The 24,524-nt window shown below is 56.6% G+C and overlaps 1 protein-coding gene across 8 annotated transcripts in view; it reads left to right on the top strand.

Annotated features, from left to right (window-relative positions):
- The window catches only part of TLE3 (TLE family member 3, transcriptional corepressor), a 48,261-nt gene extending 26,418 nt beyond the window's left edge, over positions 1–21,843 (top strand). For 2 of the 8 annotated variants that reach the window (XM_068554759.1, XM_068554724.1), the window contains exons 7-20: positions 4,178–4,382; positions 5,948–5,964; positions 9,602–9,721; positions 10,646–10,696; positions 11,345–11,497; positions 11,912–12,044; positions 12,610–12,794; positions 13,655–13,731; positions 14,522–14,771; positions 15,162–15,409; positions 16,269–16,416; positions 17,239–17,389; positions 18,497–18,573; positions 19,661–21,843. In XM_068554759.1, coding sequence (XP_068410860.1) covers positions 4,178–4,382; positions 5,948–5,964; positions 9,602–9,721; positions 10,646–10,696; positions 11,345–11,497; positions 11,912–12,044; positions 12,610–12,794; positions 13,655–13,731; positions 14,522–14,771; positions 15,162–15,409; positions 16,269–16,416; positions 17,239–17,389; positions 18,497–18,573; positions 19,661–19,768 — 1,923 coding nt within the window. In that variant the 3' untranslated portion in view covers positions 19,769–21,843. Of the gene's footprint in view, positions 1–4,177; positions 4,383–5,947; positions 5,965–9,601; positions 9,722–10,645; positions 10,697–11,344; positions 11,498–11,911; positions 12,054–12,609; positions 12,810–13,654; positions 13,732–14,521; positions 14,772–15,161; positions 15,410–16,268; positions 16,417–17,238; positions 17,390–18,496; positions 18,574–19,660 lie in introns of all 8 variants that reach the window. The other 6 variants (XM_068554742.1, XM_068554704.1, XM_068554751.1 and 3 more) reach the window with 3 other exon arrangements.
- Positions 21,844–24,524: the final 2,681 nt, after the last annotated feature.

Here is a 24,524-nt window from a genome sequence, read left to right as displayed (position 1 = left end):
CGTGCTGGTCCAAGGTCACTGAACCCGGCAGGAGGAGGGGCACGTACCTCACTGGCCCCACTGACAATTTGGCCTGCATTCCCTTGGAAATTATTAGTGGAAGATGTAGGTGTTGGCTTGATTACTTTTTTTTTCATTTTTTATTTTATATTGGAGTATAGTTGATTAACAATGTTGTGTTAATTTCAGGCATACAGCAAAGTGATTCAGTTGTACATACACATGTATCCATTCTTTTTCAAATTCTTTTCCCATTTAGGTTATTACAGAATATTGAGCAGAGTTCCCTGTGCTGTACAGTAGGTCCTTGTTGGTGCTTCTTCTTTTTTTTTAAATTGGGTGAGCGGGGTGAGGACGGGGGAGGTTTTAGCTTGTTACAAACTACACTGGGTATTTTGAAGCCAGTCCTGAGGTTCTCGCATTCCCTCCAGGTTGCTGATGAGCTGGGTTCAGTTGACCGGGAGAAGGATGGTGCAGAGAGCGTGCCTTAGAATGAACGCATCTGTTTCTCTCAGCCGGGGGCCGTGGTAGAGAGAAGTCATGCTGGGTTTGCGTCCTGGCTCTGGTTACTTTGGCTTAGCAGGGTTCCTTCGCCTCCCCCTGAGCCTGTTCCCCTCTCTGAAATGGGGATAACGGGGTTGTTGTGAGCTCTCCAAACTATAACAGAGCATGAAGGCACAATTCAGCCTGGAGCTGGGGGGCCACCTCCGTGGGCAGGAAGTAGAGGCCGGGGCTGCTCTCCCTCTCCTGGGAGGGCAGGGCGTCTGCATCTTATGCAGTTAGGACTCTGTCTGGGTGTCTTTGGTGGGTCTCAGCCCTGGAAATGCTTAGACAACTTCACTAGGTTTAACCCAGATCATGAACCTGAGAAGCGAAGCATTAAATCAGGTAGCAGAGGCATGAAGCGCGACGTGCATAATCCAGTTACACAGACTCGGCCAGCGCGGGCCTCCCCGGCAGCCTCCCATGTAAGTGGCCATACCTTCGGAGCCCGGGACCTGGGCATTCGGCGCACGTGAGGACAGGGACACACGTCTGCCCCACGGGACATGTTCTCTTGACAGGTTGCTGCTCCAGCATGAAATGTTAAAGGTGGGAGGAGGGCGTGCTCACGAGGGGGCTTGCTTCCACACGCCTCACCCCTCTTTTGGGGTTGGGGGGTGGGTTGTTGACGTCCTTTCCTATGGTGGACGGAGAAATCGTGGTCTTGGAGGGAATGGTGGAAGCCAGGGACAGGCTGCTGCAGAGTGGTGAGCCCAGTGCCCTCCTCGGACGGTGGACTCGACCCCATTTGTCCCCAGTTGAAAACGCTGTCACCCTCCCACTCGGATGTCACTGTGTTTCTGCACATCGTCCTCTGAAGTCAGAGATATGTCACAGGGATAGAAATGCAGCCTGAGGATGGCTGTGCCCTGCCTGCGACACGGGGACGGAGAGACGGGTGAATCACTGCCAGCCAGCTCCCCCTGCCCCGCTGCGGCAAAGGCTTTATCTCACTCTTTTATCGCAACCAGGACTGTTGTTAGCAGACCCTTGGCCCGACAAGGCCTGGCATCTGTCCTCGCCCCAGGAGAGCAGCCTGGGAGGAGGTCGGCTCTCAGTCCCTGCTTCCTGGAGCCTGCTGGGCCGCTCCCGACTATGCCTTCCAACCACCCAGAGCAGACCTCAGGGGAATTTCTGGCTGTGCAGGGGGTGCTCTTGTATTTGAAGATGAGAAGTACACGGAAGCTGCCTTTCTTCTGTTGCAAAGGAGACACACTCCTGCTTGACGGGCCACGGCTGAAAACCACCCTCTCCGTCTGGGAAGCTCAGCAGCTTCGAAAGCCACTGTCTTCCAAACAGCCACTGCAACCACAGCCTTTGTTCCAAGCTTCTGATGCTAGTTCACTGGTTCATGTTTTGGGAAGCAGGATGCATCACTGATGCTCGTCGTCCCAACCAAGAGGAGGCTTGGATCTGGGAAGGTGGATGGCTTTTGGACAGAGCCACTCTGCTGACTTACTTCCCAGCCTCTCTGTGTAAACCCTTTTCCAACATTTTCATCTCTTCACCCAGCAAATGTGTATTGGGCAAACATGCCAGGCCCCACTCGAGGTGCTGGGATGGATAAAACAAGGTCCCTTCTTTCTGGAGCTCACGAGTTGCCAAGATCAGAGAAAGATGAAAGATGCAGTTCTCTTTGTGGTCCACTCATAGTTTTTGCTAATGTTTGTTGAATGCCTACTTTGCCTTCACGTGTAGTAACGCACGTGATCCTTGTACAACCTGAAGAGGTGGGCTGCACTCTGATCCCCACTTTGCAGATGAGGAAACTGAGGCTGAGAGAGGTCCACTGTTGTCTAAGTTCTTATAACTGATAAAAGATAGAGCGGGACATCTTCCTTAGTCTTTCTGGCTCCAGAGTCTGAGCTGTCATCACTCTCAGAAAGGAGGAACCTGTTGTGACCCGGAGGATGGGGAGGGCTTCCAGGGGGCCCTTCGGCTTCGTTTCTGCTCTGGCGTCTCGAGGCAGATCTGGGGTCAGGCTGCAACCTGGACCAGTGCCCACCGGCAGCTTCCGTAAACTGCCCACCAAGAGATGTCCTAGGTCTGGAGCAATGGCCGTGGGTCCCAGCCTTTCTCCCCAAACTGAGAAATGAGCTCTCTGAGGCCAGGGGTGTGGTGTGACTGGGGGTGCCGTTAAATTTGGGGGTGCACCAGGTTGGCGGTTGGCAGCTGAGTTGGGGAAGAGCGGGGCTCTTAATCCCTGACCTCAAACACGCTCAACTGCCTCTTGGAGCCTCACGTCTGTCCAGAACTGTGGGCCTTCATTGTGTTTTGTTGTCTGTCATCAGTGGCCTGAGAGCCACAGTTCACACTGACAGGCGAGCTTGTCACGTCTTGGCTCTTTGTCACCCCCACCAACTCTTCTTGCTTTGGGGAGGAGGGTCTCTTTAGGAACATTCTTTGGATGACGTCGGTGGTTGACAGATTTGAGTCCAGATACCACACTAGTGGTGAGGCTTGGCTTAGTTACTGGCTGCCCACTCCAGCCCCTAAGTGCCAGTTTGCCATCTGTAAAATGGGCAGAACCCTTCTGCCAGGTAGTTGGAAGGGTCAGAGAAAATATTTGGAAAGGGCCCAGGCATTCATGCAGGCATTCAGTAAATTTCTGTTCCCTCCTTTTGTGCTCGTTGAGAAGAAAGATGTATGTGTACCCAAGGGCCCAGCCATTCCTAAGAAATATTTCAGTCCCTATGAAATATTCAGCTGTGGTGTAGCTTGCGCCACAGTGCCCGTGGTTCTTGACGCAATCTTGGGAATGATAAAGGGCGCTTTGTCTTGGCTGCTGGGGGAGCACAAGGGGAAGGGGGAAAAGAAGGCTCTGAGGCTAGTGCTGAGCGGAATCCTTGATTAGGGATTGTTAATCCTTGCTATTGATAATAAGTGACTTAATGCACGACTAGATTTTGGAAGGGGAGGGAGCCATGGAAAGGCCTCTGGGAAACGTTTAGCTATTGTTATGAGATCACTTAGTGAGTAACCTGCCTGAGGTCACCCAGCTAGTACGTGCCAGAGCTGGGATTTGAATCCTGGTCTGTCTTGATTCCAAAGCCCCCACTCTTCCTGTTACCCTGTTCTCTACTCTGATGTCCAGTGACGTTGGCTCTCATTCCACTGGCCCCAAACTCCTCTTGATCTCGGGACTCCTCTGCTGTGTCCTGCCCCCGCTCTGTAAGACAGGCGTGGAGTTCCTCAGAATTAAGGAGTCTGCCCCAGGGTACGGGCTCAGGGTGGGAAACGCTGGCTGCTGGCTGCTGACGTTTGCAGGCATGTAAGCATGAGCAAAACTGTGACCGCGAGGAGCTTAAAAGTGGATCGCCCTCAATGGAGAGGGAACCCCGATGACTGGCTTTTAAATGCATGCTGTATTTATCTTGGGCTTGGAAACATGCGTTGAGAAGTTCTGTCTTGAGACTGGGGTTGGAGAGGAGATGGAGTGTTTGCCATCATAAATCTTGTGTCTCAATTGTGGTCCATTACCAGACTTCCTCCAGCATGACAGCATGTGTGGCCTGAGCTGGGGGCAGAGGTTTGGGGGGCATGTTCCCCCGGCACTTCCTGGAGGAGCAAGGGGGCTGGCCCGGGCATCCCGGCCCTCCCCACTCAGCCGCACTCACCACCAACTTCATTGCAGCAACAGCAGCTCCAGGCGCAGCACCTCTCCCACGCCACACACGGCCCCCCGGTGCAGCTGCCACCCCACCCGTCAGGCCTCCAGCCTCCAGGGATCCCCCCAGTGACGGGGAGCAGCTCAGGGCTGCTGGCGCTTGGTGCCCTGGGCAGCCAGGCCCACCTGTCGGTGAAGGACGAGAAGAACCACCATGAGCTGGACCACAGAGGTGCGGCCCGGGGCGGGGGTGGGGGGCAGAGTGCAGGGCGGGGGGCAGAGGTTTTGGAGGCCCCTCTGTGAACAGACACAGCAAATGCTGTCACCCGAGGACCAGGAGTTAGCAAAAGGCTTGGCGCCATCTATTAAGTTCCTGGTACACGGAAACCGGACCCCCATCCCCCAGGCCACCCCCCAATCCCTGATGCGTACCTGCTCCTCTTTGCCCTGGAAGACATGTTGTCCTTTCTTCCTGGAGTACCTTCCCATCTTCCTAGCCACACCCTGTGCACCCTCCAAGGGCCAGCCCCAGTCCCACTCCTTCAGGATGCCCTCCTGGCCAAACTGAGGGTCTCTTTTCAAATTCCCATAAGAGTTCAAGAGTTGGGGGTCCCAAGACGGAGCCCTTTGTTGCCGTTGTTTCCTACCCTGGAAAGAGTTTTATCCTCACCAGGATCATTAGTCCTTGGACAGAGACCGAGTTCTTTGGAAAAGATACCCAGTTGGCGCTCAAGTAAAGACTCGTTAGGGGACTGTCTTTAAGTAGAGGTGGTGGTGACACTGCTGCAGGGAGATGATTGGGAAGACTGGGAATGAGAACGTCCTCTACCCTTAACCCAGCCTGTCCCGTGAAGACCCTTGAAGGGCCCGAGAAGGGCCTTGGGAGGGCCTAGTTTGATCGGGAAAGGAGAGGGCCTGGCTTCCTAGCAGACCCTTTGCAAAGATTGCCACCTTGTGTGGTCTGCCCTTAGATATTATTTTTCTAGCTTTATTGAGAGATAATCGACACATACTGTTTAAGGTGCACCACATGATGGTTTGATTTGCCCTTACATATTTACTGGGGCACATGGCCAATGCCTTATGAGCTGACCCTGGGCACAGGGGGCTTGGAGTGTTACCATCCTGCCCGGGACCGGGGCCATGGGGCGGTAGTAGCAGGTCATGGGAACCAGAGACTAAGTTTTTTTGCCCCTGCAGTAGGATGGTCCTCCTGGCAGAGGAAGAGGGCCTCCCCACAACAGACAGGAGGATCAGGGAGCTAGTGCTTGGCCGGGCAAATAATCAGAGGCCTCAGCTTCCAGGGGCGTCTTGGTAAAGAAACAGAGAAGAGTGTTAATTAAAAAACACCACCACCAAAATACCACTCCCATAATTCCTTTTTTTTTTTTTTAAATAACAATAATGTTCTCAACTCCCAGGTCCTATGGATATTTTGCATAGCACGATCCTTCCCAAGTTTATGGCTTTAAAAACTGCTGACCAGTAATCTTGGTGCCCTTCTCGGCATGTCAGGGAGAGCTAGGCCACAGATCCCCCCCGCTGCCCCACCGGGGCCTGGTGGCCGGGTGAAGCATTGGAATTGGGGCGGTTAATTTCCAAACTGAGAGACGTCACCTAATGGCCCTACCTTGGCTGACCCGTGGTGACTCAGAGAGCCAGGCCGCTGCCCGTTTTAGAACCCGTGAACTAGCAAAGCAGAAAAGCCAACTGGACGAGACTGACCTTGCTTTCTTTTTTGTTTCTCTGTCTTGGGGGACCTGCCCCTCCTCCTGTCCTGGCCTTCTGTCCCCAAAGAGAGAGAATCCAGCACGGTAAGTGCCAGCACTCTGGAACCTGTGGGGGGGTGGGGGCGGGATGTGGGTGCTGGGGGAGGGTCAGCCCTAACCCTGTGTGGGCTCCTGGGAGAAGGGTGTCATGTGAAAGAGGCGCTGCTGTCCCCTGTTGAGTGACCTGCACTTGGGGAAGCCTTCATCTCTCCAGGCTTCAGGGCCATCATTTGTTAAATGAAGAGCTGGCCTAAGTGGGCTCTACTAACCAACCGCCTTTTATACGAGAGGTGATTACTGGAGAGGTCAGCCAGCCAGCCCTGGGCCCTCCAAGGGGGGCTGTGGAGTCACAGGGCTGAACCCAGAGCTCGGGACCCTGGTCCCTGCCTCGTTTGGGGCCAGAGTGCCTCCCTGCCCCCCAGATTGGCTGACCCCTGTGTGATCCTATATCCTCCTCATTTCCTCCCAGCACCTGAGGTTTCTCCCTGTTCTAGGCTTTAACTCGGTTTGGGAAAGTGCTAGCAAGAGAGCGTTAAGGGCAGGCTGCCTGCGTGTCTGTCAGCTCTGAGATTTGTTGTAAATCTTTCTGATCACACTGAGGCTCAGAGGTTCTGTTTCAAGTGAATAAGCCTTCTGAATAAGCACAGTGGAGTCTGGATAAAAAAAATCCTCCAGCGATTAACACAGCTATTTTATTCCTCATCGCCGTCCTTGTATCTGGGGCCATCTAATCTGTTAGGATGGCTTTGGTTATTACCTCGTGTTAAGTAGGACTTGGAAGGTCAGGCAGTTAACTAACCATCTAGACAGCAGCTTCCTTGGGCGGCTCCTCCATCCCGACCCACCTCCCCTGGCCAGCCCCCTACCCGGGCTGACTTTAAACCTCCCATTAGCAGCAGTGCTCACGTCCCCTCTCGACTTGCCTGTGTGCTCAGAAATCCAGGTCATTTGGGCCCAGGAATGGCTAGGTGCATAAGAAAGGAACAGCTGAAACTGTAAATCCATTTTGATTGCTTCAGTGTTGATCCCAGTAGGTGGCCTTGTTGGAGGGCTGGGCTGGACACCTCAAGGCTCAGTCTGGTCCCAGATTCGTGGGACGTTGGGTAGTCCTCTTGGCCTCGCTGAGCCTCAGTTTCTCTGTCTGTAACATGGCAATATTCCTGCCCAGTCAGCCTCCCCGCTTAGCTAGGAAGACCCCCTGCTCAGAACAGGACCCAGGATCCCGGAGCTTACCTGCTGAACAGGGACCTGCCGCTGAGAAAAGTGGGTGCTCGGCCCCTTCCCTGCCTTCACACATTCTCATGCTCATCCTCGTCGCTCTTGGCTCTGGCTTTGTGCCCCCGTCTGTGAACGCTTTCTGCTAAAAGGAACCCACGGGGAACCCCTAAGAGCTGGGCTCTTCGCTCCGCAGTGCTCGCCGACATCCAGACTCAGGGCAGAGGGGCCATCCTTGGGCCACTGGAGAATTCCGTGGAAACGAATCGGGATGCCGTCCTGGGCCGGGAGGGGGTGTGGGGCGTCCCGGGGAGAGGCAGTAGGGGCTCACATGTGTGCACGCGGCCATGGTGTTGGAGGGAGCGTAGACAAACGTAATCAGCCCTTTGGAAACCAGGTTGTCAACAGATGAGGCCCCGGCAGGAAAGACAGGGCCGTGTCGGAGTGGAATGGGCTGGAAGCTGTCCCAGAGGGGTTAGTCTGGAGTCCAATTAGAGGTAGCTTCATTCATATTTCCTTGCCTAGCCGAAGCAATAAAAAATACTTAGTTTTTTGGCCGCCTGCCAGCCAGAGGCGGGCTGGATTGATGCCGCTAAACGCCTGACAGGACTCTCCTCCGGTAGCAGCGAGGGTTTTCAGCCTGACTGCAGGAGAAGAAAGAGCCCGCTGTTCTCTGAGCCGTGGCCCTGGTCGCGGGGAGAAACGCGAGCAGCCGCGCGCCCCCCTTTCCTCCCCGCCTGCCCCACCCGAGAGCAGAGGGGCTGGGAGCGCCGCTGCTTAGCACGGGGCGGCCACCGTCAGAGGAACTGAAATGAAATGACGGCGATTTTTCTGCCGGCGCTCGCCGCGGCTAATTGAATCACGCCTGTGCGTGTATCGCCGCCGCGCCTGCCCGGCTGCGGGGAAGGTTGAGCTGCGCTTCCATTATAACCTCCATATTTTCTTCAAGGCTTGATAACTCTGCCATTTTAATTTGCTTCAGGCAGAAGCTTGGCAGGGAAGGGCTGCCCAGAAACCGGCTTCGGGGAGGAAATAAAGTTCTGCGGCTGGTTCCCGCACCACTCCCACCCGCCCCCGACCCAGAATGCCGTCCCCAGCCTCTGGGGAAGTGGGGAGACCTTCCACCTGCCTCTTGACGCCCTTCTCCTCTGAGCAGACGTCCCTCTGGGTCCCCACGTGGCCTCGTCACACACCCCTGGGGATGGGGATGGGGATGAAGTGGACTTGGCCTTCCCTCCAGCTGGATTGAAGCTCCTGGAGGGCAGGGAATGTGTCTTGTTCTTTCCTCCACACCTGGCATCCAGCCCCAGGCCTGATCCAGGGCAGGTGCCCTGAAGAGGGTGCTGAGCGAAGCAGGGACGGTGTCGCGTGGTCTCTTAGGAAGGGGCAAACCTCAGCAGCCCCCTAGAGGGGGTTGTGATATTTTTCTCTTGGCACAGAGGTTGGCTGGCAGGTACCCAGCTCCTTCCTCCCTGCTCCCAGCCCGGTGCCGGTGGCCACATGATGCCTGCCGTTCCTGGTTACCCATCACACCACCAGCCAGGGTCCTCCTCTGTGGGCAGCTCTCCCCTTCCAGCACCACTCCGTCCCCGGGCCCGCTGGCGGGTGCTTCTCCTGCCTCGCCTGTTGGCCCACCTTCCCTCTTCTCAGGCCCGAAATTCCAAACTCTTCTCGTCCTCACTTGCTTTGTAGTTGAAGGGAGAACTCGTTAAGTCTCTTCCAGGCCTAAAAAACTTGGGTTTCCTTCATGTTGCCTGCTGCTGGGGGACCTTGGGCACGTTGCCCATTGTCTTGGGGCCCCTCCTTTCCCGTCATTACAAAGGGGGGGAGTCTCCCTGTCCTCTATACCTTTTCCTGTCTTAAGAGGGGAAAGGCTTCATGACATTGCATCTTCTGTTTCTTTATAACCCTGGCATTTCTCTAAAGTTGTAGGAGGCCATGCTGTAGTTGTAAGGTGTTCACACAAAATGCCCCATTGCCCTCCTACACTTAGGAGGCCTGTTGGCACCCCGGCGATCCCCGTCCCCATCAGTCTCCGCGCTCCTGTCGGGTTCAGCTGATGAGGTATTGCGCTTGGCTCCAGTTTGTCGGCTCAGATCCATCTTTCGAGACCCAGAGCAGATTCAGCTTCTCCATTCTTTGAGCAAATATGTGTGGCAGGCACAGATGGGCGGTGGAGGACACAGGCGTGACCCCCGCCCTCATGAGGCATACGGTCTCATAGGCCAGAGGCAAATGGCCCGTGCTGGGTTAATTATCTAACAGCAGCTACAGAAGAGAATTGACGTGCTCCCGGGGTCGCTCCCAGGGGAACCGAGTCTGGGGAGTTGGGAAGGCGTCCCTGGGGAACCTCCGATGGAGCTGAGACCTGCAGGACACACATGACACCTCAGCTCACCTTCTGAGTCACTTAGCTATGTCAATATGTGCATGAAATGTTCATACTAACTCTCCTTCTTGCTTGCAGAATAACTCGGTGTCGCCCTCGGAAAGCCTACGGGCCAGTGAGAAGCACCGGGGCTCCGCGGACTACAGCATGGAAGCCAAGAAGCGGAAAGCGGAGGAGAAGGACAGTTTGAGCCGATACGTACGTCTGAGAGCGCGGCGGGTTCCGCCGGGGTTTGGATTGGGTGGGCTGGGCTGGGGGAGACCCCACGGGGCCTGAGTCGTGGGAGCGTCAGGAAGACGTGGGGGCAGGAAACGCTGCCCCACCGAGGAGGGCAGGTGGCCCGGGCAGGGGAAGCGTCCACAGACCGATGTCCTGTGAGCCTGCGGACCACGGCCAGGAGGCAGTGGACAGGGAAGTCATCCCGGCCTCCACGGGGCCTGGGGAGAGCTAGAGGCACCTCCCCCGATGGGCCAACAACCCACTGCTGCCATCACGGCCCCCTCAGAACCTCCGGTCTGCTCTGGGGGCCGTCCCTGGCATCCCCACACTTCGACCCTACAGGTGGTCATGGTGTCTGCTCTGTGCCAGGCCGAGCAGGGTTGAGAGCTGGGGCAGAGGGCAGGGGGCGATGCGGTGTGGGACCCGGTGCCCTTGGGCCCGGCCCTCCGTGTTCAGCCACTTGGCTGTTCTGGGGCTTTGGACACGTTGCACAGCCAAAGCCTCAGCTGCGTTTCTGGGAGACGAGGCTAATCACCCCTCCCACACAGTGACGGGAATGATGGAACGAGACCAGCGCACTCACTTGCAAATGGTGGTGGATATCAGGCCAGCTGGAGAGAGGTGTCTGGCTCCAGAGTGACACGTTAAAGCAGGCTTAGAAATATTATAACTGGGCAGGTGTTGGTGAGGCTGCCTGTGGGCGTGGGAGCAGAGTGACCCTAGGGCTGGGGTCTGGGCTAGCAAACAGCAAGGAGAAGAGGTCAGCTTTGGTGGGGCTGAGTGGGGAGAGTGTGGACTTCGGGGTTTGGCCGGGGTTCAGATCCTGGCTGGTGGAAGCAGGGGCGTGGTTTGGGCTCAGTCTGGGGTGGGCGTGGCCTCTCACTGGCTTCCCTCTCCGTGCAGGACAGTGACGGGGACAAGAGTGACGATCTGGTGGTGGACGTTTCCAATGAGGTAAGGGCCGGCCCAGGTCGCAGGACGGCTGTCCCTGTGCAGGGTGGTTGGCGATTGCTCCTGTCCTGGGTGGGAGCTGTCGTGTCTCGGCTGTTGCACCGTTACCAGCAGCCCCAGCTGGGTGACGAGGCCTTTGGGGTTGGGGCATCCAGCTGGTCAGGAGGAGGAGGGCAGGGCTTGGCTGCCTGGTGGCTGGGCGTTCGTGCACGCTGCTGGGTTCCTAGGATGGGTCTCCAGAGAGAGGCCCCTGAAGATCCCAGGGGAGAGCCGGCTCCCAGTCCCCATGGTCCTCCAGGTCAGCTCTGTTCTCCCCACCACCCCTGGGATCTTAGGGTTGTGAGCCCCCTGGGTCAGCCTTAGCGAGGGAGGGGGAGCTGGAAAGGATCTACCCAGGGCCAAGGCCCAGCTGCCCAGCTTGGAGTCCTGAACTTGGCTTTGATCTTGGGCAGCTCACCTCCACCCACCCAGGCCTCAGTCTCCCCATCTGTGGGATGAAGGGGTCAGACTAGGTCATGAAAAACCGGTTGTCCCCACTTGGGACCAGGTTCTTTTCCCGTGCCCCGTGCCCACTCCCTTCCCATCCCCAGAGCAGAGAAGACTCCAGGCTCGTCACTGCTCAGCACATCCCCACATCGCTTGTGTTTTTAGGACCCAGCGACGCCCCGGGCCAGCCCCGCACACTCCCCTCCTGAAAATGGGCTGGACAAGGCCCGTGGCCTGAAGAAGGACGCCCCCACCAGCCCTGCCTCGGTGGCCTCCTCCAGCAGCACGCCCTCCTCCAAGACCAAAGACCTTGGTCATGTATGTGGGGTCTGCCCCTGGCGCCGCAGAGGCTAGGAGAGGGTGGGGAACGTGGGGGCAGAGGGAAAAGGTTCTGGAAAAGGGTCTGGATCTGGAGTGGTGCTAAGTGGAAGGCAGAGGGCTGGAGTAGAAAGCACACGGATTGGGGCTTGGCCCGGGTTCAAATCCTGGCTTTACCACTTACAGGCTGAGCCCTGTGCTTATTATTAGTTAACGTTTCTAAGCCTTGGTTGCTGCGTCTATTAAATGGGAACAATTACCACAGTCCCTGCCAAACAAGATTGGGCAAGAATTGAGGAGCTGTGGGGCAGAAGATTCAGAGCTGGGTCCAGCACTGGGCTTCATGTGGTGCCCAGCTCTTGGGAGAAAGGAATCTTCATGGCTTCCCTTGGTCTCTGCATCTGCCCTTTTCAGAATGACAAATCCTCCACCCCTGGGCTCAAGTCCAACACACCAACCCCAAGGAACGATGCCCCAACTCCGGGCACCAGCACGACCCCGGGACTCCGGTCGATGCCGGGCAAACCTCCAGGCATGGACCCGATAGGTATAATGGGTAGGCACGATGGGGCTGGGCTGACCATGTTTGAGGGGAGGGGGTCTGCCCCAGGCCAGGGCTGGAGCCTCACAGATGGGGGCCAGGGAGGGGGGTCAGAGTCAGGGCTCTCCCAGGGCCCGTCTCTGGGGGACTTGGTCAGGTTTGAGAAGGAGGTGAGTGCCTGGTGCTTCAACACCGATGTCAGGGCTTACTGGAGCCACTGTGCACTAGGTGTGTGGAAGGAGCTTCAGACCGGTCAGGACACCAGTGATCTGTCTGCCTTTGCTGTTCTGTGAGGCCCTGAACAACCCCCTCCTCTGGGCCTCCGAGTCCTGCTCTATAAAAAGTGGTGGGCACATCTCTCAGCTCGAACCTTCTCAGGCTGTGAAGATGGGGTTCTCTGGTCGGTGGGTTCAGTCCAGGAGGACTGCCTGGAGTAGGCAGCTTTAGAACACAGGAAGGATTGCTGCTGGGCGGGGAGGCAGCCTGGTGGCCTGAGCTTTGCCCTTGATGGAGGCGTGGGGGGCCCACTCCCCTTGGTGGCCTCTCCCGGCTGACGCCTGCCTCCTTGCAGCCTCGGCCCTGCGCACGCCCATCTCCATCACCAGCTCCTACGCTGCGCCCTTTGCCATGATGAGCCACCATGAGATGAACGGCTCCCTCACCAGCCCCAGCGCCTATGCCGGCCTCCACAACATCCCACCCCAGATGAGCGCGGCTGCCGCCGCCGCTGCCGCCGCCTATGGCCGATCGCCAATGGTGAGCTTTGGAGCTGTACGTAGACCTTTTGGCTCCTTTTTTGGGGGGACTGGGTAAGGAATGGGGGAGTTGGAGAGGGTGAGGGTGGCCCTTCCTGCACACCAAAGGGGACCTTCCGGGCCCGGCGACCAGGCAGCTGCCTTTGGGGCAGAGTGTTTATTAGGAATGAGAGTGGAACACACCTGGGGGTCAGCAGACTTGGGTCCCACCCCGCCTGCCCGTCAGTCGCCATGTGACCTCACACAACACAGCCTCCCTGGGCTGCCCCTTTCCATCTGGGAAGCGGGGCTGACACCTCTCTTTCTGGGCTCTGGAGGGGTGGGAATCCCACGGTGAGTCGGGCGATTTCCACGAGGCAGGGGCTTGGCAAATGGGGCAGCCCGTTATACCAAGATTTGTCTGCCGTTTATTGAGAGCAGTTCAGACTGGAGAGGGGGGGTCCTCTTCCAGGAGACGGTTTTTCTCTTGATCTCCTGAACCCAGGTTGGCCTCCTCTCCACATGACAAGCCCTCTGGGACACCAGGGGAGGGGACAAAGTGAGGAGGGGCCTGCTCGGCCTTGCAGAGCAGGGAGAATGAGCTGGGGGTGGGAGTGGAAGAGAACCGGTTCAGAGTTCGGGGTCTGGACCATCATCCTTTTCCTGCCATTGTCCTGGACAAGGCACTTGGCCCTCCTGGGCCCGTGTGCTCTCTGGAACAAGGGGCTGTGCTCTGCCCAGCTGTCTCGGGTTCTGAAGAGGCAGCGCCGTGCGGGTGGGACAGGAGGTGGTGGGAGGAGGAAGCCGGTGGGGGGAGGATGTATAGTGGGGGGACGTATGGCGGCACCCCTCACTAAGGGCTGGCCTGGCCTTGCCTTGCAGGTTGGGTTTGACCCTCACCCCCCGATGCGGGCCACGGGCCTGCCCTCCAGCCTCGCCTCCATTCCTGGTGGAAAACCGTAAGCTTTGGCTATTTTCTGCTTCTTGGGGAGGGCAGGGGAGAGCACACCACCCACCCACCCATCCCCTGCCCTGGTGGACCTCCCCTGAGGAAAGGTGTCTGCCCCTCTTGGGGTACCCATAGGCCAGGTTGCAACCCCAGCAAAGCTGCCTGGCCACACTCCTGAACGGCCCCCAGGCTCCCTCTGAAAGGCAAACGAGACAGGGCTGGGGTTGAGGATGTGGTCCCTAGGCTCTGAGAGGGAAGGAACACTTCGGACACTGCGGTCTCCCAACCAAATGCCGTGGAGCTGCCCTGGCCTTGGGGGCTCCTGTGGGTTCTGCCCACAGCTGGCACCTAAAACAGCAGGCCGACCACGCTGGCTCACCCCTGGCTCTCATGTGCACCCTGTTGATTCATTTGGAGGGTCGCAAACAGGCTTTCCTCCCTAATGCCACTGGCTCCTAGAGGAGGGGTGGCATTCAAGCTGGGTCCTTTCTGGAGTCAGCGTGTTCGGGATTCTGTAGATGGTGGGGAAGGGTGTTCCACGGCCAGTTTGGGGTCAGCAACCTGGTTTGGAGCAAGGATCTGTAAGCGGGGGCAGAAGCCAAGGTTGGACTCTGCAGCAGCTTCCGGCCCGGTGCAGCCAGGCCAAGGAGGTTGGGGTTACCAGCTGCCCTCAGATCTGGGGAGAGGGGACACCTGGAGGCAGGGAGGCCAGGCAGGGGCGGGTGCCGGTCAAACTGGGCAGGAGTTGTGCAAACTGTTAGAGGATTGGAGATGGCAGAAGTGTGGTTCTCCCCTCCCAGAGCCTACTCTTTCCACGTGAGTGCTGACGGGCAGATGCAGCCCGTGCCCTTCCCCCACGATGCCCTGGCAGGCCCCGGCATCCCCAGGCACGCCCGGCAGATCAACACACTCAGCCACGGGGAGGTGGTGTGTGCGGTGACCATCAGCAACCCCACGCGGCACGTCTACACAGGTGGCAAGGGCTGCGTGAAGATCTGGGACATCAGCCAGCCGGGCAGCAAGAGCCCCATCTCCCAGCTGGACTGCCTGGTGAGGACCCCAGGGCTGCGGGCATCCCTTCCACCCGGTCTAGGAGAGCGAGGCAGCCTGGGTCAGGGGGAGAGCCCCATCCCCCCGGCCAGGTGCAGCCCTGTATTGGCTGGGCGACTTTGGGCAAGCTGGCAAACCTCCCTGAGCCCCACTTTCATCGTCTGTAAGGGGAGATGATGCTGACCTCCAGGGGTTTGTGATGAAGGGAGTGAAAGTTTGAAAGTGGGGTGAATGAGGAGTGGGGTGAGTGAGGAGCGGGGTCGGACTGGCAGCTGCCTTCAGTAAGGGTAGGAAGTGAGCAGAAGCGGCCAGGGTGCTCAGTGCTGTGGACCCTCCTGGTCCCCAGGCGGGGAGGTGGGTGGTGCTGAACACTGCCCCTTCCCCCTCCAGAACAGGGACAACTACATCCGCTCCTGCAAGCTGCTCCCCGACGGGCGCACGCTGATCGTGGGCGGCGAGGCCAGCACGCTTACCATCTGGGACCTGGCCTCACCCACGCCCCGCATCAAGGCCGAGCTGACATCCTCGGCTCCGGCCTGCTACGCCCTGGCCATCAGCCCAGACGCCAAAGTCTGCTTCTCCTGCTGTAGCGACGGGAACATTGCCGTGTGGGACCTGCACAACCAGACGCTGGTCAGGTTAGGCACGGGAGGGAGCGGGGGTCCTCGTCCTTGGGAAGTCCTCGCTGGCCGTGCCTGGTATCTTTGCTGCGACTGGCCTGTCCGAGGTGCTGTGGGCCGGCCGGAACAGCGCAGGCGAGGGCACCCAGGTGAGAAAACAGCTTGTGCCAGATGCCCGGCATAGGTAGAGGATGGAGGACTCCTTGGCCCAGGAGCTTGCACAAGGCTCTGGGGAGAAGGGGAGCTGGAGCAGGCCTGGGAGTGTGGGACTCGGATGAGTGGAGACACACAGACGGGGCAGGAGAAGGAGAGGCGCTGAGACCAGAGTAGAGGAGCAGTACCTCTTGGTGGTTAAGTGTGGGGCCTCAGGAGCAAAGCTGCAGGGTTTCAGTCTTGCCGCCGTGTGACCTTGTGCAAGTCACTTAACCTCCGTGCCTCGGTTTCCCCTGCATGCAACGGGCAGAGTGAAGCCCCTTCCTTAGAGTCGAACCCCAGCGCCGGGCCCAGCATCGGCCCTCAGTGCAGTGTGGCCGTCTGCGTTAGTCATAGCACCATGCAGCTGGTTTATGGCCTCAGCCACGTGGTTCATGCGGGGTGACAAGGATGGATCAAGAATGCAGACTGAGGAGGCATGGGGTGTCGGGCTAAGGGGGGTTCCCCTGTCACGTACCTGCTCCCCCAGAACTGCCCCTGCCCAAGACCCTTGAGCAGAGTAGGAGAGGGGCCCAGGCCTGGCTCTGCTGCAAGCTCCCCGGGGGATGATGGACCTCAGTTTCCTGTTCTGCTCAGGCGGAGCTGGCCTGCCCCCTGGGATGGCTGTCCGCTTGGCATCGGTTCTTCCCCGGAGCTCACCGCCATCCCTGCGTGGCCTTCCTAGGCAGTTCCAGGGCCACACGGATGGGGCCAGCTGCATAGACATCTCCCACGACGGCACCAAGCTGTGGACCGGAGGCCTGGACAACACCGTGCGCTCCTGGGACCTGCGGGAGGGCCGGCAGCTGCAGCAGCACGACTTCACCTCCCAGGTGTGCCCCCGAGACCCACCCCCCTTCCCTCCATTGGAGCAGCGTGGGGCCTTCCCTCCCCAGGTCCCAGTGGCTGGGTCAGGGGTCAAAGGGGCCCTCACACCTGGTCGTTGCAAATGGACCTGAGACCAACCTGAGCCATCTGGGAAGGCTTCCTGGAGGAAGTGGCAATGAAACAGAATCGACAAGGCTTTGGAGTTGGACACACTTGACCCAACGGCTTGGATTTGATTCCCAGCTCCTCTACCGTTGAGCACTTTGGCCTTGGTTTTCTCACATGGGATGGGAATAGTCATAGCTACCTCACGGGTCTGGTGTGAGCACCTGAAATGGTCCCTCGAAAAGCCTTAGCTGTAAGCCTCGCTCATAGAAAGCATTCTATAAGTGCCACGTATTGCTATTTTTTGTTGTTATTTTATTACTCGTTTTAATATTTTAATCTTGCTATTCAATACGTTAGTGTTTTATTTACTCACATTTTTCTTAAGGAAAGGCAGAAGTCACGGAGGCAGAGAGAATAACTGTGAAAGTGAAATATCTGTGCCATCTCTGAGTTTGCTCTGCCACTTTCTAGAGTCAGCAACCTCTCTGGGCCTCAACTTCCTCACCCATCAAATGGGGATGAAACATGAGATCCCATTCCCCCGGGTTATCGGGCTGGGGGTGGGGGGTGGGCTTGGCTTTGCAAATGGCAGGTGGGGAGGTGCTGGGGGAAGGAGTGGTGGGACGCTGAGTCTTCAGGGTCCCAGAGCAGGGCCTTCGAGGAACCCCCACCCCTGTGGCTCTGGAGGCTGCTGATCTCTTTATGCCCCTCCCCCGCAGATCTTCTCGCTGGGTTACTGCCCCACCGGGGAGTGGCTGGCCGTGGGCATGGAGAGCAGCAACGTGGAGGTGCTGCACCACACCAAGCCCGACAAGTATCAGCTGCACCTGCACGAGAGCTGCGTGCTGTCCCTCAAATTTGCCTACTGCGGTGAGCCCGGGGGAGTGGGAGCCCCGGGAGGCCTGGCCTGCCCTCTGTGCATAGATGCGGCCCAAAGCTTAGAGAAGGGCCAGAGCCCCAAAGTGAGCACGGTCCCAGAACCAGGCCCCCTGACCCTGACCAGTACCCCCCATCTGGCATCCCCCTCTGCATCCTCGGATGCAGATACTGCCACAGGGTACCAAGCACTTGTGAGACCAGGCCAGAGCCAGACCTTGCTGGCTTGGGGCAGAGGAACAGTACTCACAGCCCTGCCAGCAGTGCTTCCAGGTGGTTCAGACCCCAGGCTTTGGTGGCCATAGCCCTGGATTGGAATATCTGCCGGCCCACTTTTTTTGTATATATATAAATTTATTTCTTTTTTTTAAATTTAGTCATTTCCTTTTGGCTGCCGTTGGGTCTTCGTTGCTGCGTGCAGGCTTTCTCTAGTTGCAGCGAGTGGGGGCTACTTTTTGTTGCAGTGGGCGGGCTTCTCATTGCGGTGGCTTCTCTTGTTGCGGAGCACGGGCTCTAGGCGCGCGGGCTTCAGTAGTTGTGGCACGCGGACTCTGTAGTTGTGGCTGTGCGGCTCTGATGCGTCCCGTCCTCTCTAAACCCCAACGGGTCTTTCTGTGGACCAGGAATTGCAGGCGCCCCACGTGGCTTTGGGAGCTCTGGGACATTAACGCAGGCAGAGCCCTGGCAGCGCACCTGCAGAGATCCGCCGCCTTCAGCTGGGTCTCCAGCCACTCAGAGCTTTGTCATTCCTAGTACTTCCTGCCATCTCCAGTAGTAGAATCGAGATGGATCAGTCGACCTTAGAGGCTTTAAAAAGGATCTTTTGGGCAGTGTAATCCCTGTGATTAACTGCAGATCCTCCCTTTCTCCGTCCCAGCCTGCCCTCCCCTCCCCTTGATTGCACAGAAAGGCATTCTCTGGGTGTCGATGTTTGTGTTACTGTGTCTCAGTTACAAGATGCCTCTCACAAGTGAAGAGTTGGCCCAGCACTGGTTAGCGGTTCACACTGTGTTTCCATGGCAGCCGGCCACGCATGGGGCGGGTCTCACTTTAGAGGGCAGCAGCCCACAACCTGATGTTCCCTTTGCCTCCCGCCTGCAGGCAAGTGGTTTGTGAGCACTGGGAAAGATAACCTTCTCAACGCCTGGAGGACACCGTATGGAGCCAGCATATTCCAGGTACCACCCGCCATCCGAGCACCCCTCCTGATTCTGCCCAGAGTCAGGGCCTGTCCGCGGCGATGGGGGCAGGGGTGGGGGAGGTAAAGCAGAACTTGCCCCGGCCTCTTCCAGCCCCTACCTGCCAGGGGTCCAGGATGGGTTCTCCAGAGGCAAGGGCTTGGACTTGGGCACATCAGTGGGCCGCACACTCTGCTGCTAATGGCATCTGACCCCTCAGGGTGAGGGCTTTTAAGCAGGGGCTCTTGTAGGATTTCTAGAGCAAGGAGAAGTGAAAACATGCTCTTGGCTTTGGCCTGCACGCTGAGCCCTCGCAGGAGGTGTGCTGGGCATTTGAGCAAACTGGGCAGCTTTTTTTCTGAGCAGTGTTGTCTGATATTCAAGTAAGTTCGTATTTCATCTCAATACTTCAAAGTAGGGAGAGAGGTGGGGCAGGAGAAGGATCCAGAAGGAAATGGGAGAGAAGGAAGAGGCTTTCTGTGAGTTTTCAGGACCTGGGGCCTGATGCTGCACCCTCTCACTTGGTCACTCACACGCTGCCACACACACAGACACGCACACATACAGAGACATGCCACACACACACACACACACACACAGAGTCACACTTTTGCTCTCAGAGCCAACAAGCCACTTTCTGGATTCAGGCTAGAAGTCTGGCACCTAGTGTGTCATACACGTAACTTTCAAGTCTCCAGTTACACTGGATGCTTCAAAACTCAGGTGCAAATCCTTTTTCTTAGCTCGCCAGGCTGAGAGTCTGGCCTGTTGACACCTGCTCCCAGCTCAGAAAAGCTTCTTCCTGTTTGTAAACTCAGGATCAAAGCTCACGCTCAAGTGTTCTGTTTTGCTTCTCAGAGCTGACTGTAAAGATCACGTTGGGCCCTGTTAACGAGCTTTTCCTTGTGGGGCAGCAGGTGGAAGGGGCCCCTCTAACGGGAAGGGCTGTGTTTGAAGGCCTTGCAGTGTAGGCTCCAGGGCAGGCAGAGGGCGGTTGAATTCGGAGAGCACTGAAAGGGCGTCCAGTACCCACAAAGTGAATTTCTGTCCTTTCTCTCGCCGCCCTCTCTTTCCTCTCCTCCTCCAGTCTAAGGAATCCTCGTCTGTCTTGAGTTGTGACATTTCGGCGGATGACAAATATATTGTAACAGGCTCTGGTGACAAGAAGGCCACGGTTTATGAGGTCATCTACTAAACAAGGACTGTAACAGGGCTGTCAAACTCTGGGAGAAACAGACACAGCTGTGCCAGGGAGACCCCGGCGAGGGGCTCTGTGCACCGTGGAGGATGGGCAGCGAGCGGGCCAGCGCTGTGCTCCCGCGGCTGAGAAGGTGCCCCCGTCACAGTCGGGACTCCCAGGCGTGGATTGATGGGACTCACGGACTCTGATGGATTTCTCCTCTCCTCCTCCCCTTAACGATCCTGGCAGATGCTACACATAGATTGATTCGGAGGCTCGTGGCTCCGGCTCCCCACAGACACCCTCATGAATCTTTCCTTCCCCTTTTTTTTTTGATGTGTTCCCCTGCCCTGGCTCGGGGACACTGGAGCGTGGACCACATGTTTGTGCCAGGGGAGGGGGGGTTTCACGTCCCTGACTGTGCAGCGCACAAGGTTTGTGAAAAGTGTAAATAACAGACTCCTATCTCGGACTGGTCAGCGGGGGGAGGAGGCCCCTTCCCACCGGCAGCGCCAGCCGTGTATTTCGCCTGCTGTATTTGTAATCCACTCGTGGTGGTGGCTTTTTTCTTTTTTTTCTTTTTTTTTTTAAAAAAAAAAAACAACGAAAGTTCCCATCTGGGAAGGGGAGGCAGGGAGCGGGGTGCAGAATGGAGAGGGAGTAGAACGGGGAGAAAACTCCTGGGGTGGAGGAGAGGCACTACGGCTGGCAGCCAGGTTGGCTCTCAGGTACCCCCCTGGACAAGTGTATCTCCATGTGGACCTGGGAATCGTTTGAGACGTGTCAGGACCAAGCTCCAGACAGACTGACGGACTGACAGAGCCTGAGATGGGTGACAGCCCGGGCTGACTGCAGCAGCAATGGTGGGTTTTTCTGTAGTCTCCTGAGCTCCATGCTCCCCTTTCAGGTGTCTGACCCCCTGTCCCTCTCTCTCTCTCCCTCTCTCCTCTCTCTCTCTCTCTCTCTCTCTCTCTCCTCTCTTTCTCCCTCCCACTCCCTCCCCCTCTCTCCCCCCCCCCTCCCTCCCCCTCCTGCCTCCATCTCTCTTTGGTGCACACTTGGTTATCCTGATGAGAAATGGAAACTCGAAGCCACTCTGTCTCCAGCCCTTCTTAATCTTCGGACACAACCTAAAAAGGACACAAAGTTAGAGGAAAGCATAGCAACTCAGCTCAGGGAGCTACCAGAGGAAAAATAGTAACTGATGTGGGTGCTTTTTTTTTTTTTTTTTTTAAATTTGAATAAAAGGAATTAGAAGTGATGTCCTTTCATAAAATGCCTTCTCTCCCCTTTCCTGCCTCTGACCTCCTCCTCTCTCCTTAGAGGGAAAGTGTGTATTTAACCTGCAGAGCTGTGAGTCTGAGGTTTATCTCCCCCCTGCCTGGGGAGAGGGGACTTGGGGTTGGGCTGGGGGCACACGGGGCTGACTTCTTGTAGTTTCCCGTCTCTCTTAGGAGCCCAGACAGCTTACAGGTAGAATATCGTCTCCTGCAGGTGCCACTTTTTGGTACCAAAATGTTCTGAGGTATTAGGATTTTGGTGGGTTTTTGGTCTTTTGGGTTTTTTTTTTTCCTTTTGGTCTTATTTTTTCTTCTTCTAAGGAAAAGCTAAAGGCCGTCGTGAGTCCTGGTGGTGGGCTCTCCATGGATGTAGCATATGGAAGATAATTTTTATACTGCATTTTTATGGATTATTTTATAATGCGTGATTCTGTCTGGTGAGAAGGAGGGAGGGGCTCTGGTGAACCACCCCCCTACCCCACTCTTGTTCCTGGGTGAGCCCCTCCCCCAACCTGGCATGGCTGCAGAGACGGGCAAGGCGCCCTTCCCTTTCTAAGGCTGGGGAGGCGTATCCAGAGTCTGTCTCTCTCTCTCTCTCTCTCTCTCTCTCTCCCCCCCCCCCCACCCCCCGCCTCCCTCTCTCCCTCCTCTCTCTCTGGGTCTCAGATGCTCAGCTGCCACCTCTTGTTAAGGCTCTCCCCACAAGGGAGGGCGAGGGTGGAAGACAAGTTGATTCCTGAAGAAAAGAGAAAATGAAAAGTCATTGTAATGAGCTGTTTTTATATTTTTAAAAGTTACTATTTAAAGGTTGGTTTGATTGTTGCGTTTTAATTGCCTCCCCCCCTCCCCACCCCACTCCCCCCAAGAAGAGAGCGGGGCGCTGTCACCCCCATGTCCTGGGTCCTGGGCAGCTTCCTTTGTCATCCATAAACGTGAGCTCTTCTCTCTTCAGAGCACTGCCATGCTGCCCCCGCCCCTAAAAAGTGATCGCGCAGGACAGTTAAGGGGAGTGCTTAACTTCCCCTGAGGGGAAGCCCACAGGTTAACACCGAAGTCCTAATACAGCCGTCACTGCAAAACTTTTTGGGGAAAAAATGAAGTGTGATGAACTTCCAGTGAGATTGCAAAGTGTCTGTGACGTCACTTCTGGACCCTGAAAACCTCCACCGTCTTTTTTAAGCTTAAATTCAGATGTTGTGGGCTGATCCCGCTCTCTAGCTCACTAAGGGTGCGTTTCTGAAGGAGGAGGGATTTATTTACAGAAGGGGCAGGATAGGAAATGTAGGGCAGTGCCCTCAGGGAGGCAGGGCTGGCCTGGGATGGTTCCCAGGCTCCTGGCTGTCATGCAGCCATGGGCAAAATCTCTCTAGAACTAGGGACTAACGCGGTTTCCAACTCCTTATTTTGTCAGTCATTGTAAATCAGCACAAACAATTGCCTACTGTTATTTCATACAAGAAAGGGAGTTGAACATTTGAAAAAAGGAGTGACGATCAGGATAAAGCAGTCTATTCTAAGCCTAGAATGGACAGCTGGACTGCACACATGGGTCATTTATCTGGAGCCGGTTGTCCTCTCAGGCTTACAGCGGAGAAGCTTCCAGCAGGTAGCAAGAATGCCCATCTGGGGCTACAGTTTGGCTGACAGCTCTGTCTTGTACTGGTTGCACAAACTTGAGTGAAAGCGTCACCCCTTTGAACCACAGTTTCCTTGTTTGTCCAGGTCTGATCGTCACAGCAGAGGGCCAGAGGGGCCAGATGGCAGGCCCTGGCCAGAAAGTTCTGTGTTTGCCCAGTGGGTTGCCCATCGGTGCCGAGATAGGGTTGGAGTTGAGGCTTGCATGCCCCAGCAGGTAGAAAAGCGTCTCTCATAATGCTCACCTCCAGTCTTGTGCTGCTGGGAGTGAAGGCCAATACCAGGTCCATTTCTGAGAAGGGGAAGCGACCTACCTCCGAAAGGCTGTCCTACCAAGATTTCCTGGGCACGGTCGAGGATGGAGAGATGACCAAGTTTCAGGCCGAGCGCTAGAAGCTCACAGTCGAGGGTGGGGAGAGACATTTGACCTGTGAAAGTGCGGTTGGGGACACATCCTTGGGCATCGGCTGCTGGTGCCTTGACCCCTTCCTGTCATCACGGCCGCTGTCCTACAAGGAGCTCACCAAGCCTCTCCACGCCGAGCCTCACGCTGCACCTGCTTCCTCTCTTCCTCTCTCCCCCACCCACCGCTGCCCTCCCACGCTTCCCACCTTGCAGAACCGCATCTCCCCCTCCTACTGAAGCCCAAAGCTGCGTCTTACTGCTCTGCAGGTGATTCATCTGCACTCTGAGGTTTGTGAGGCCTCTTGGAGTCTTCGGGGAGAGACCCAAGTATTGTAAACAATCTGACTTCCATCCTTAATCCCCCGAGCTTGCCCACGCCTTCTCCTCCACAGGATGGTAGAAAACCTTGATATCATTTTTTTTTTTAATTTTATTTATTTATTTATGGCTGTGTTGGGTCTTCGTTTCTGTGCGAGGGCTTTCTCTAGTTGCGGCAAGCGGGGGCCACTCTTCATCGCGGTGCGCGGGCCTCTCACTATCGCGGCCTCTCTTGTTGCGGAGCCCAGGCTCCAGACGCGCAGGCTCAGTAGTTGTGGCTCACGGGCCCAGCCGCTCCGCGGCATGTGGGATCTTCCCAGACCAGTGCTCGAACCCATGTCCCCTGCCTTAGCAGGCAGACTCTCAACCAGTGCGCCACCAGGGAAGCCCTGATATCATTTTTTTAGCCCTTTTCAAAGTCACCCCCTAACTATTGCTGCAAAAATCCAGGCTCATACTAACTGCAGCGTTTCTCACACCTGTTTGCACAGCTAGACTAGTTTCCCTGGAGGGCAGCGCCCAGGACTTCATAGGCCCAGGGCAGTACTAGTGAATAAAGGATGAGCTTTCACTGGCTTGAGATTATCCTGTTTCTCAGGGCAAGTGGGCTGTCCCAGTGCTCACCACTGAAGCCCAGAGAAGGGACTGGCTTCTGCAGTTCTTCAAGTTCTGTTGTGCTGCCTTTGCTCAAAGCAAGGAGATCTGTTTGAAACACATGGAGAGGGCGTGGTCATCAGAAGCCAGCTTTCACGGTTTTAGGTCACATCAGGTTATGTACAAGGGTCCAGGCCAGACCAAGCAGGGGCAGTGACTCTCCTAAGACCAAGTCACCCTCAGGCCTCTCTCTGAGTCACTGCCATCCCTGTTCCCCACCCCTAGGCAGCCCAGACCCCAGCAGGGGCAGTGAGTGTCCTAACTTAACAGGGTCTACGGGAAAGAACAGATACAGAGATCTGGATGCTGGAGCTGGAAGTGTTATCGGCAAGACTCTTAAATGTTATGAACTGGCCACGGACTCTCCCGCGATGCTGGAGTGTAAATTTTTTTTTCGAGAACGCAGTGTTTGAGAATGAGCTATTTTTTATATAAAGTATAGCAAACAAACCTGATGAACCTTTTTTTATTTACACGGT

Source organism: Eschrichtius robustus, chromosome 1 (assembly GCF_028021215.1).
Source record: "Eschrichtius robustus isolate mEscRob2 chromosome 1, mEscRob2.pri, whole genome shotgun sequence".
Classification (NCBI taxonomy): domain Eukaryota; kingdom Metazoa; phylum Chordata; class Mammalia; order Artiodactyla; family Eschrichtiidae; genus Eschrichtius; species Eschrichtius robustus.
Note: the sequence above shows the minus strand (reverse complement) of the source record. Positions and strands in the feature narration are given on the sequence as shown.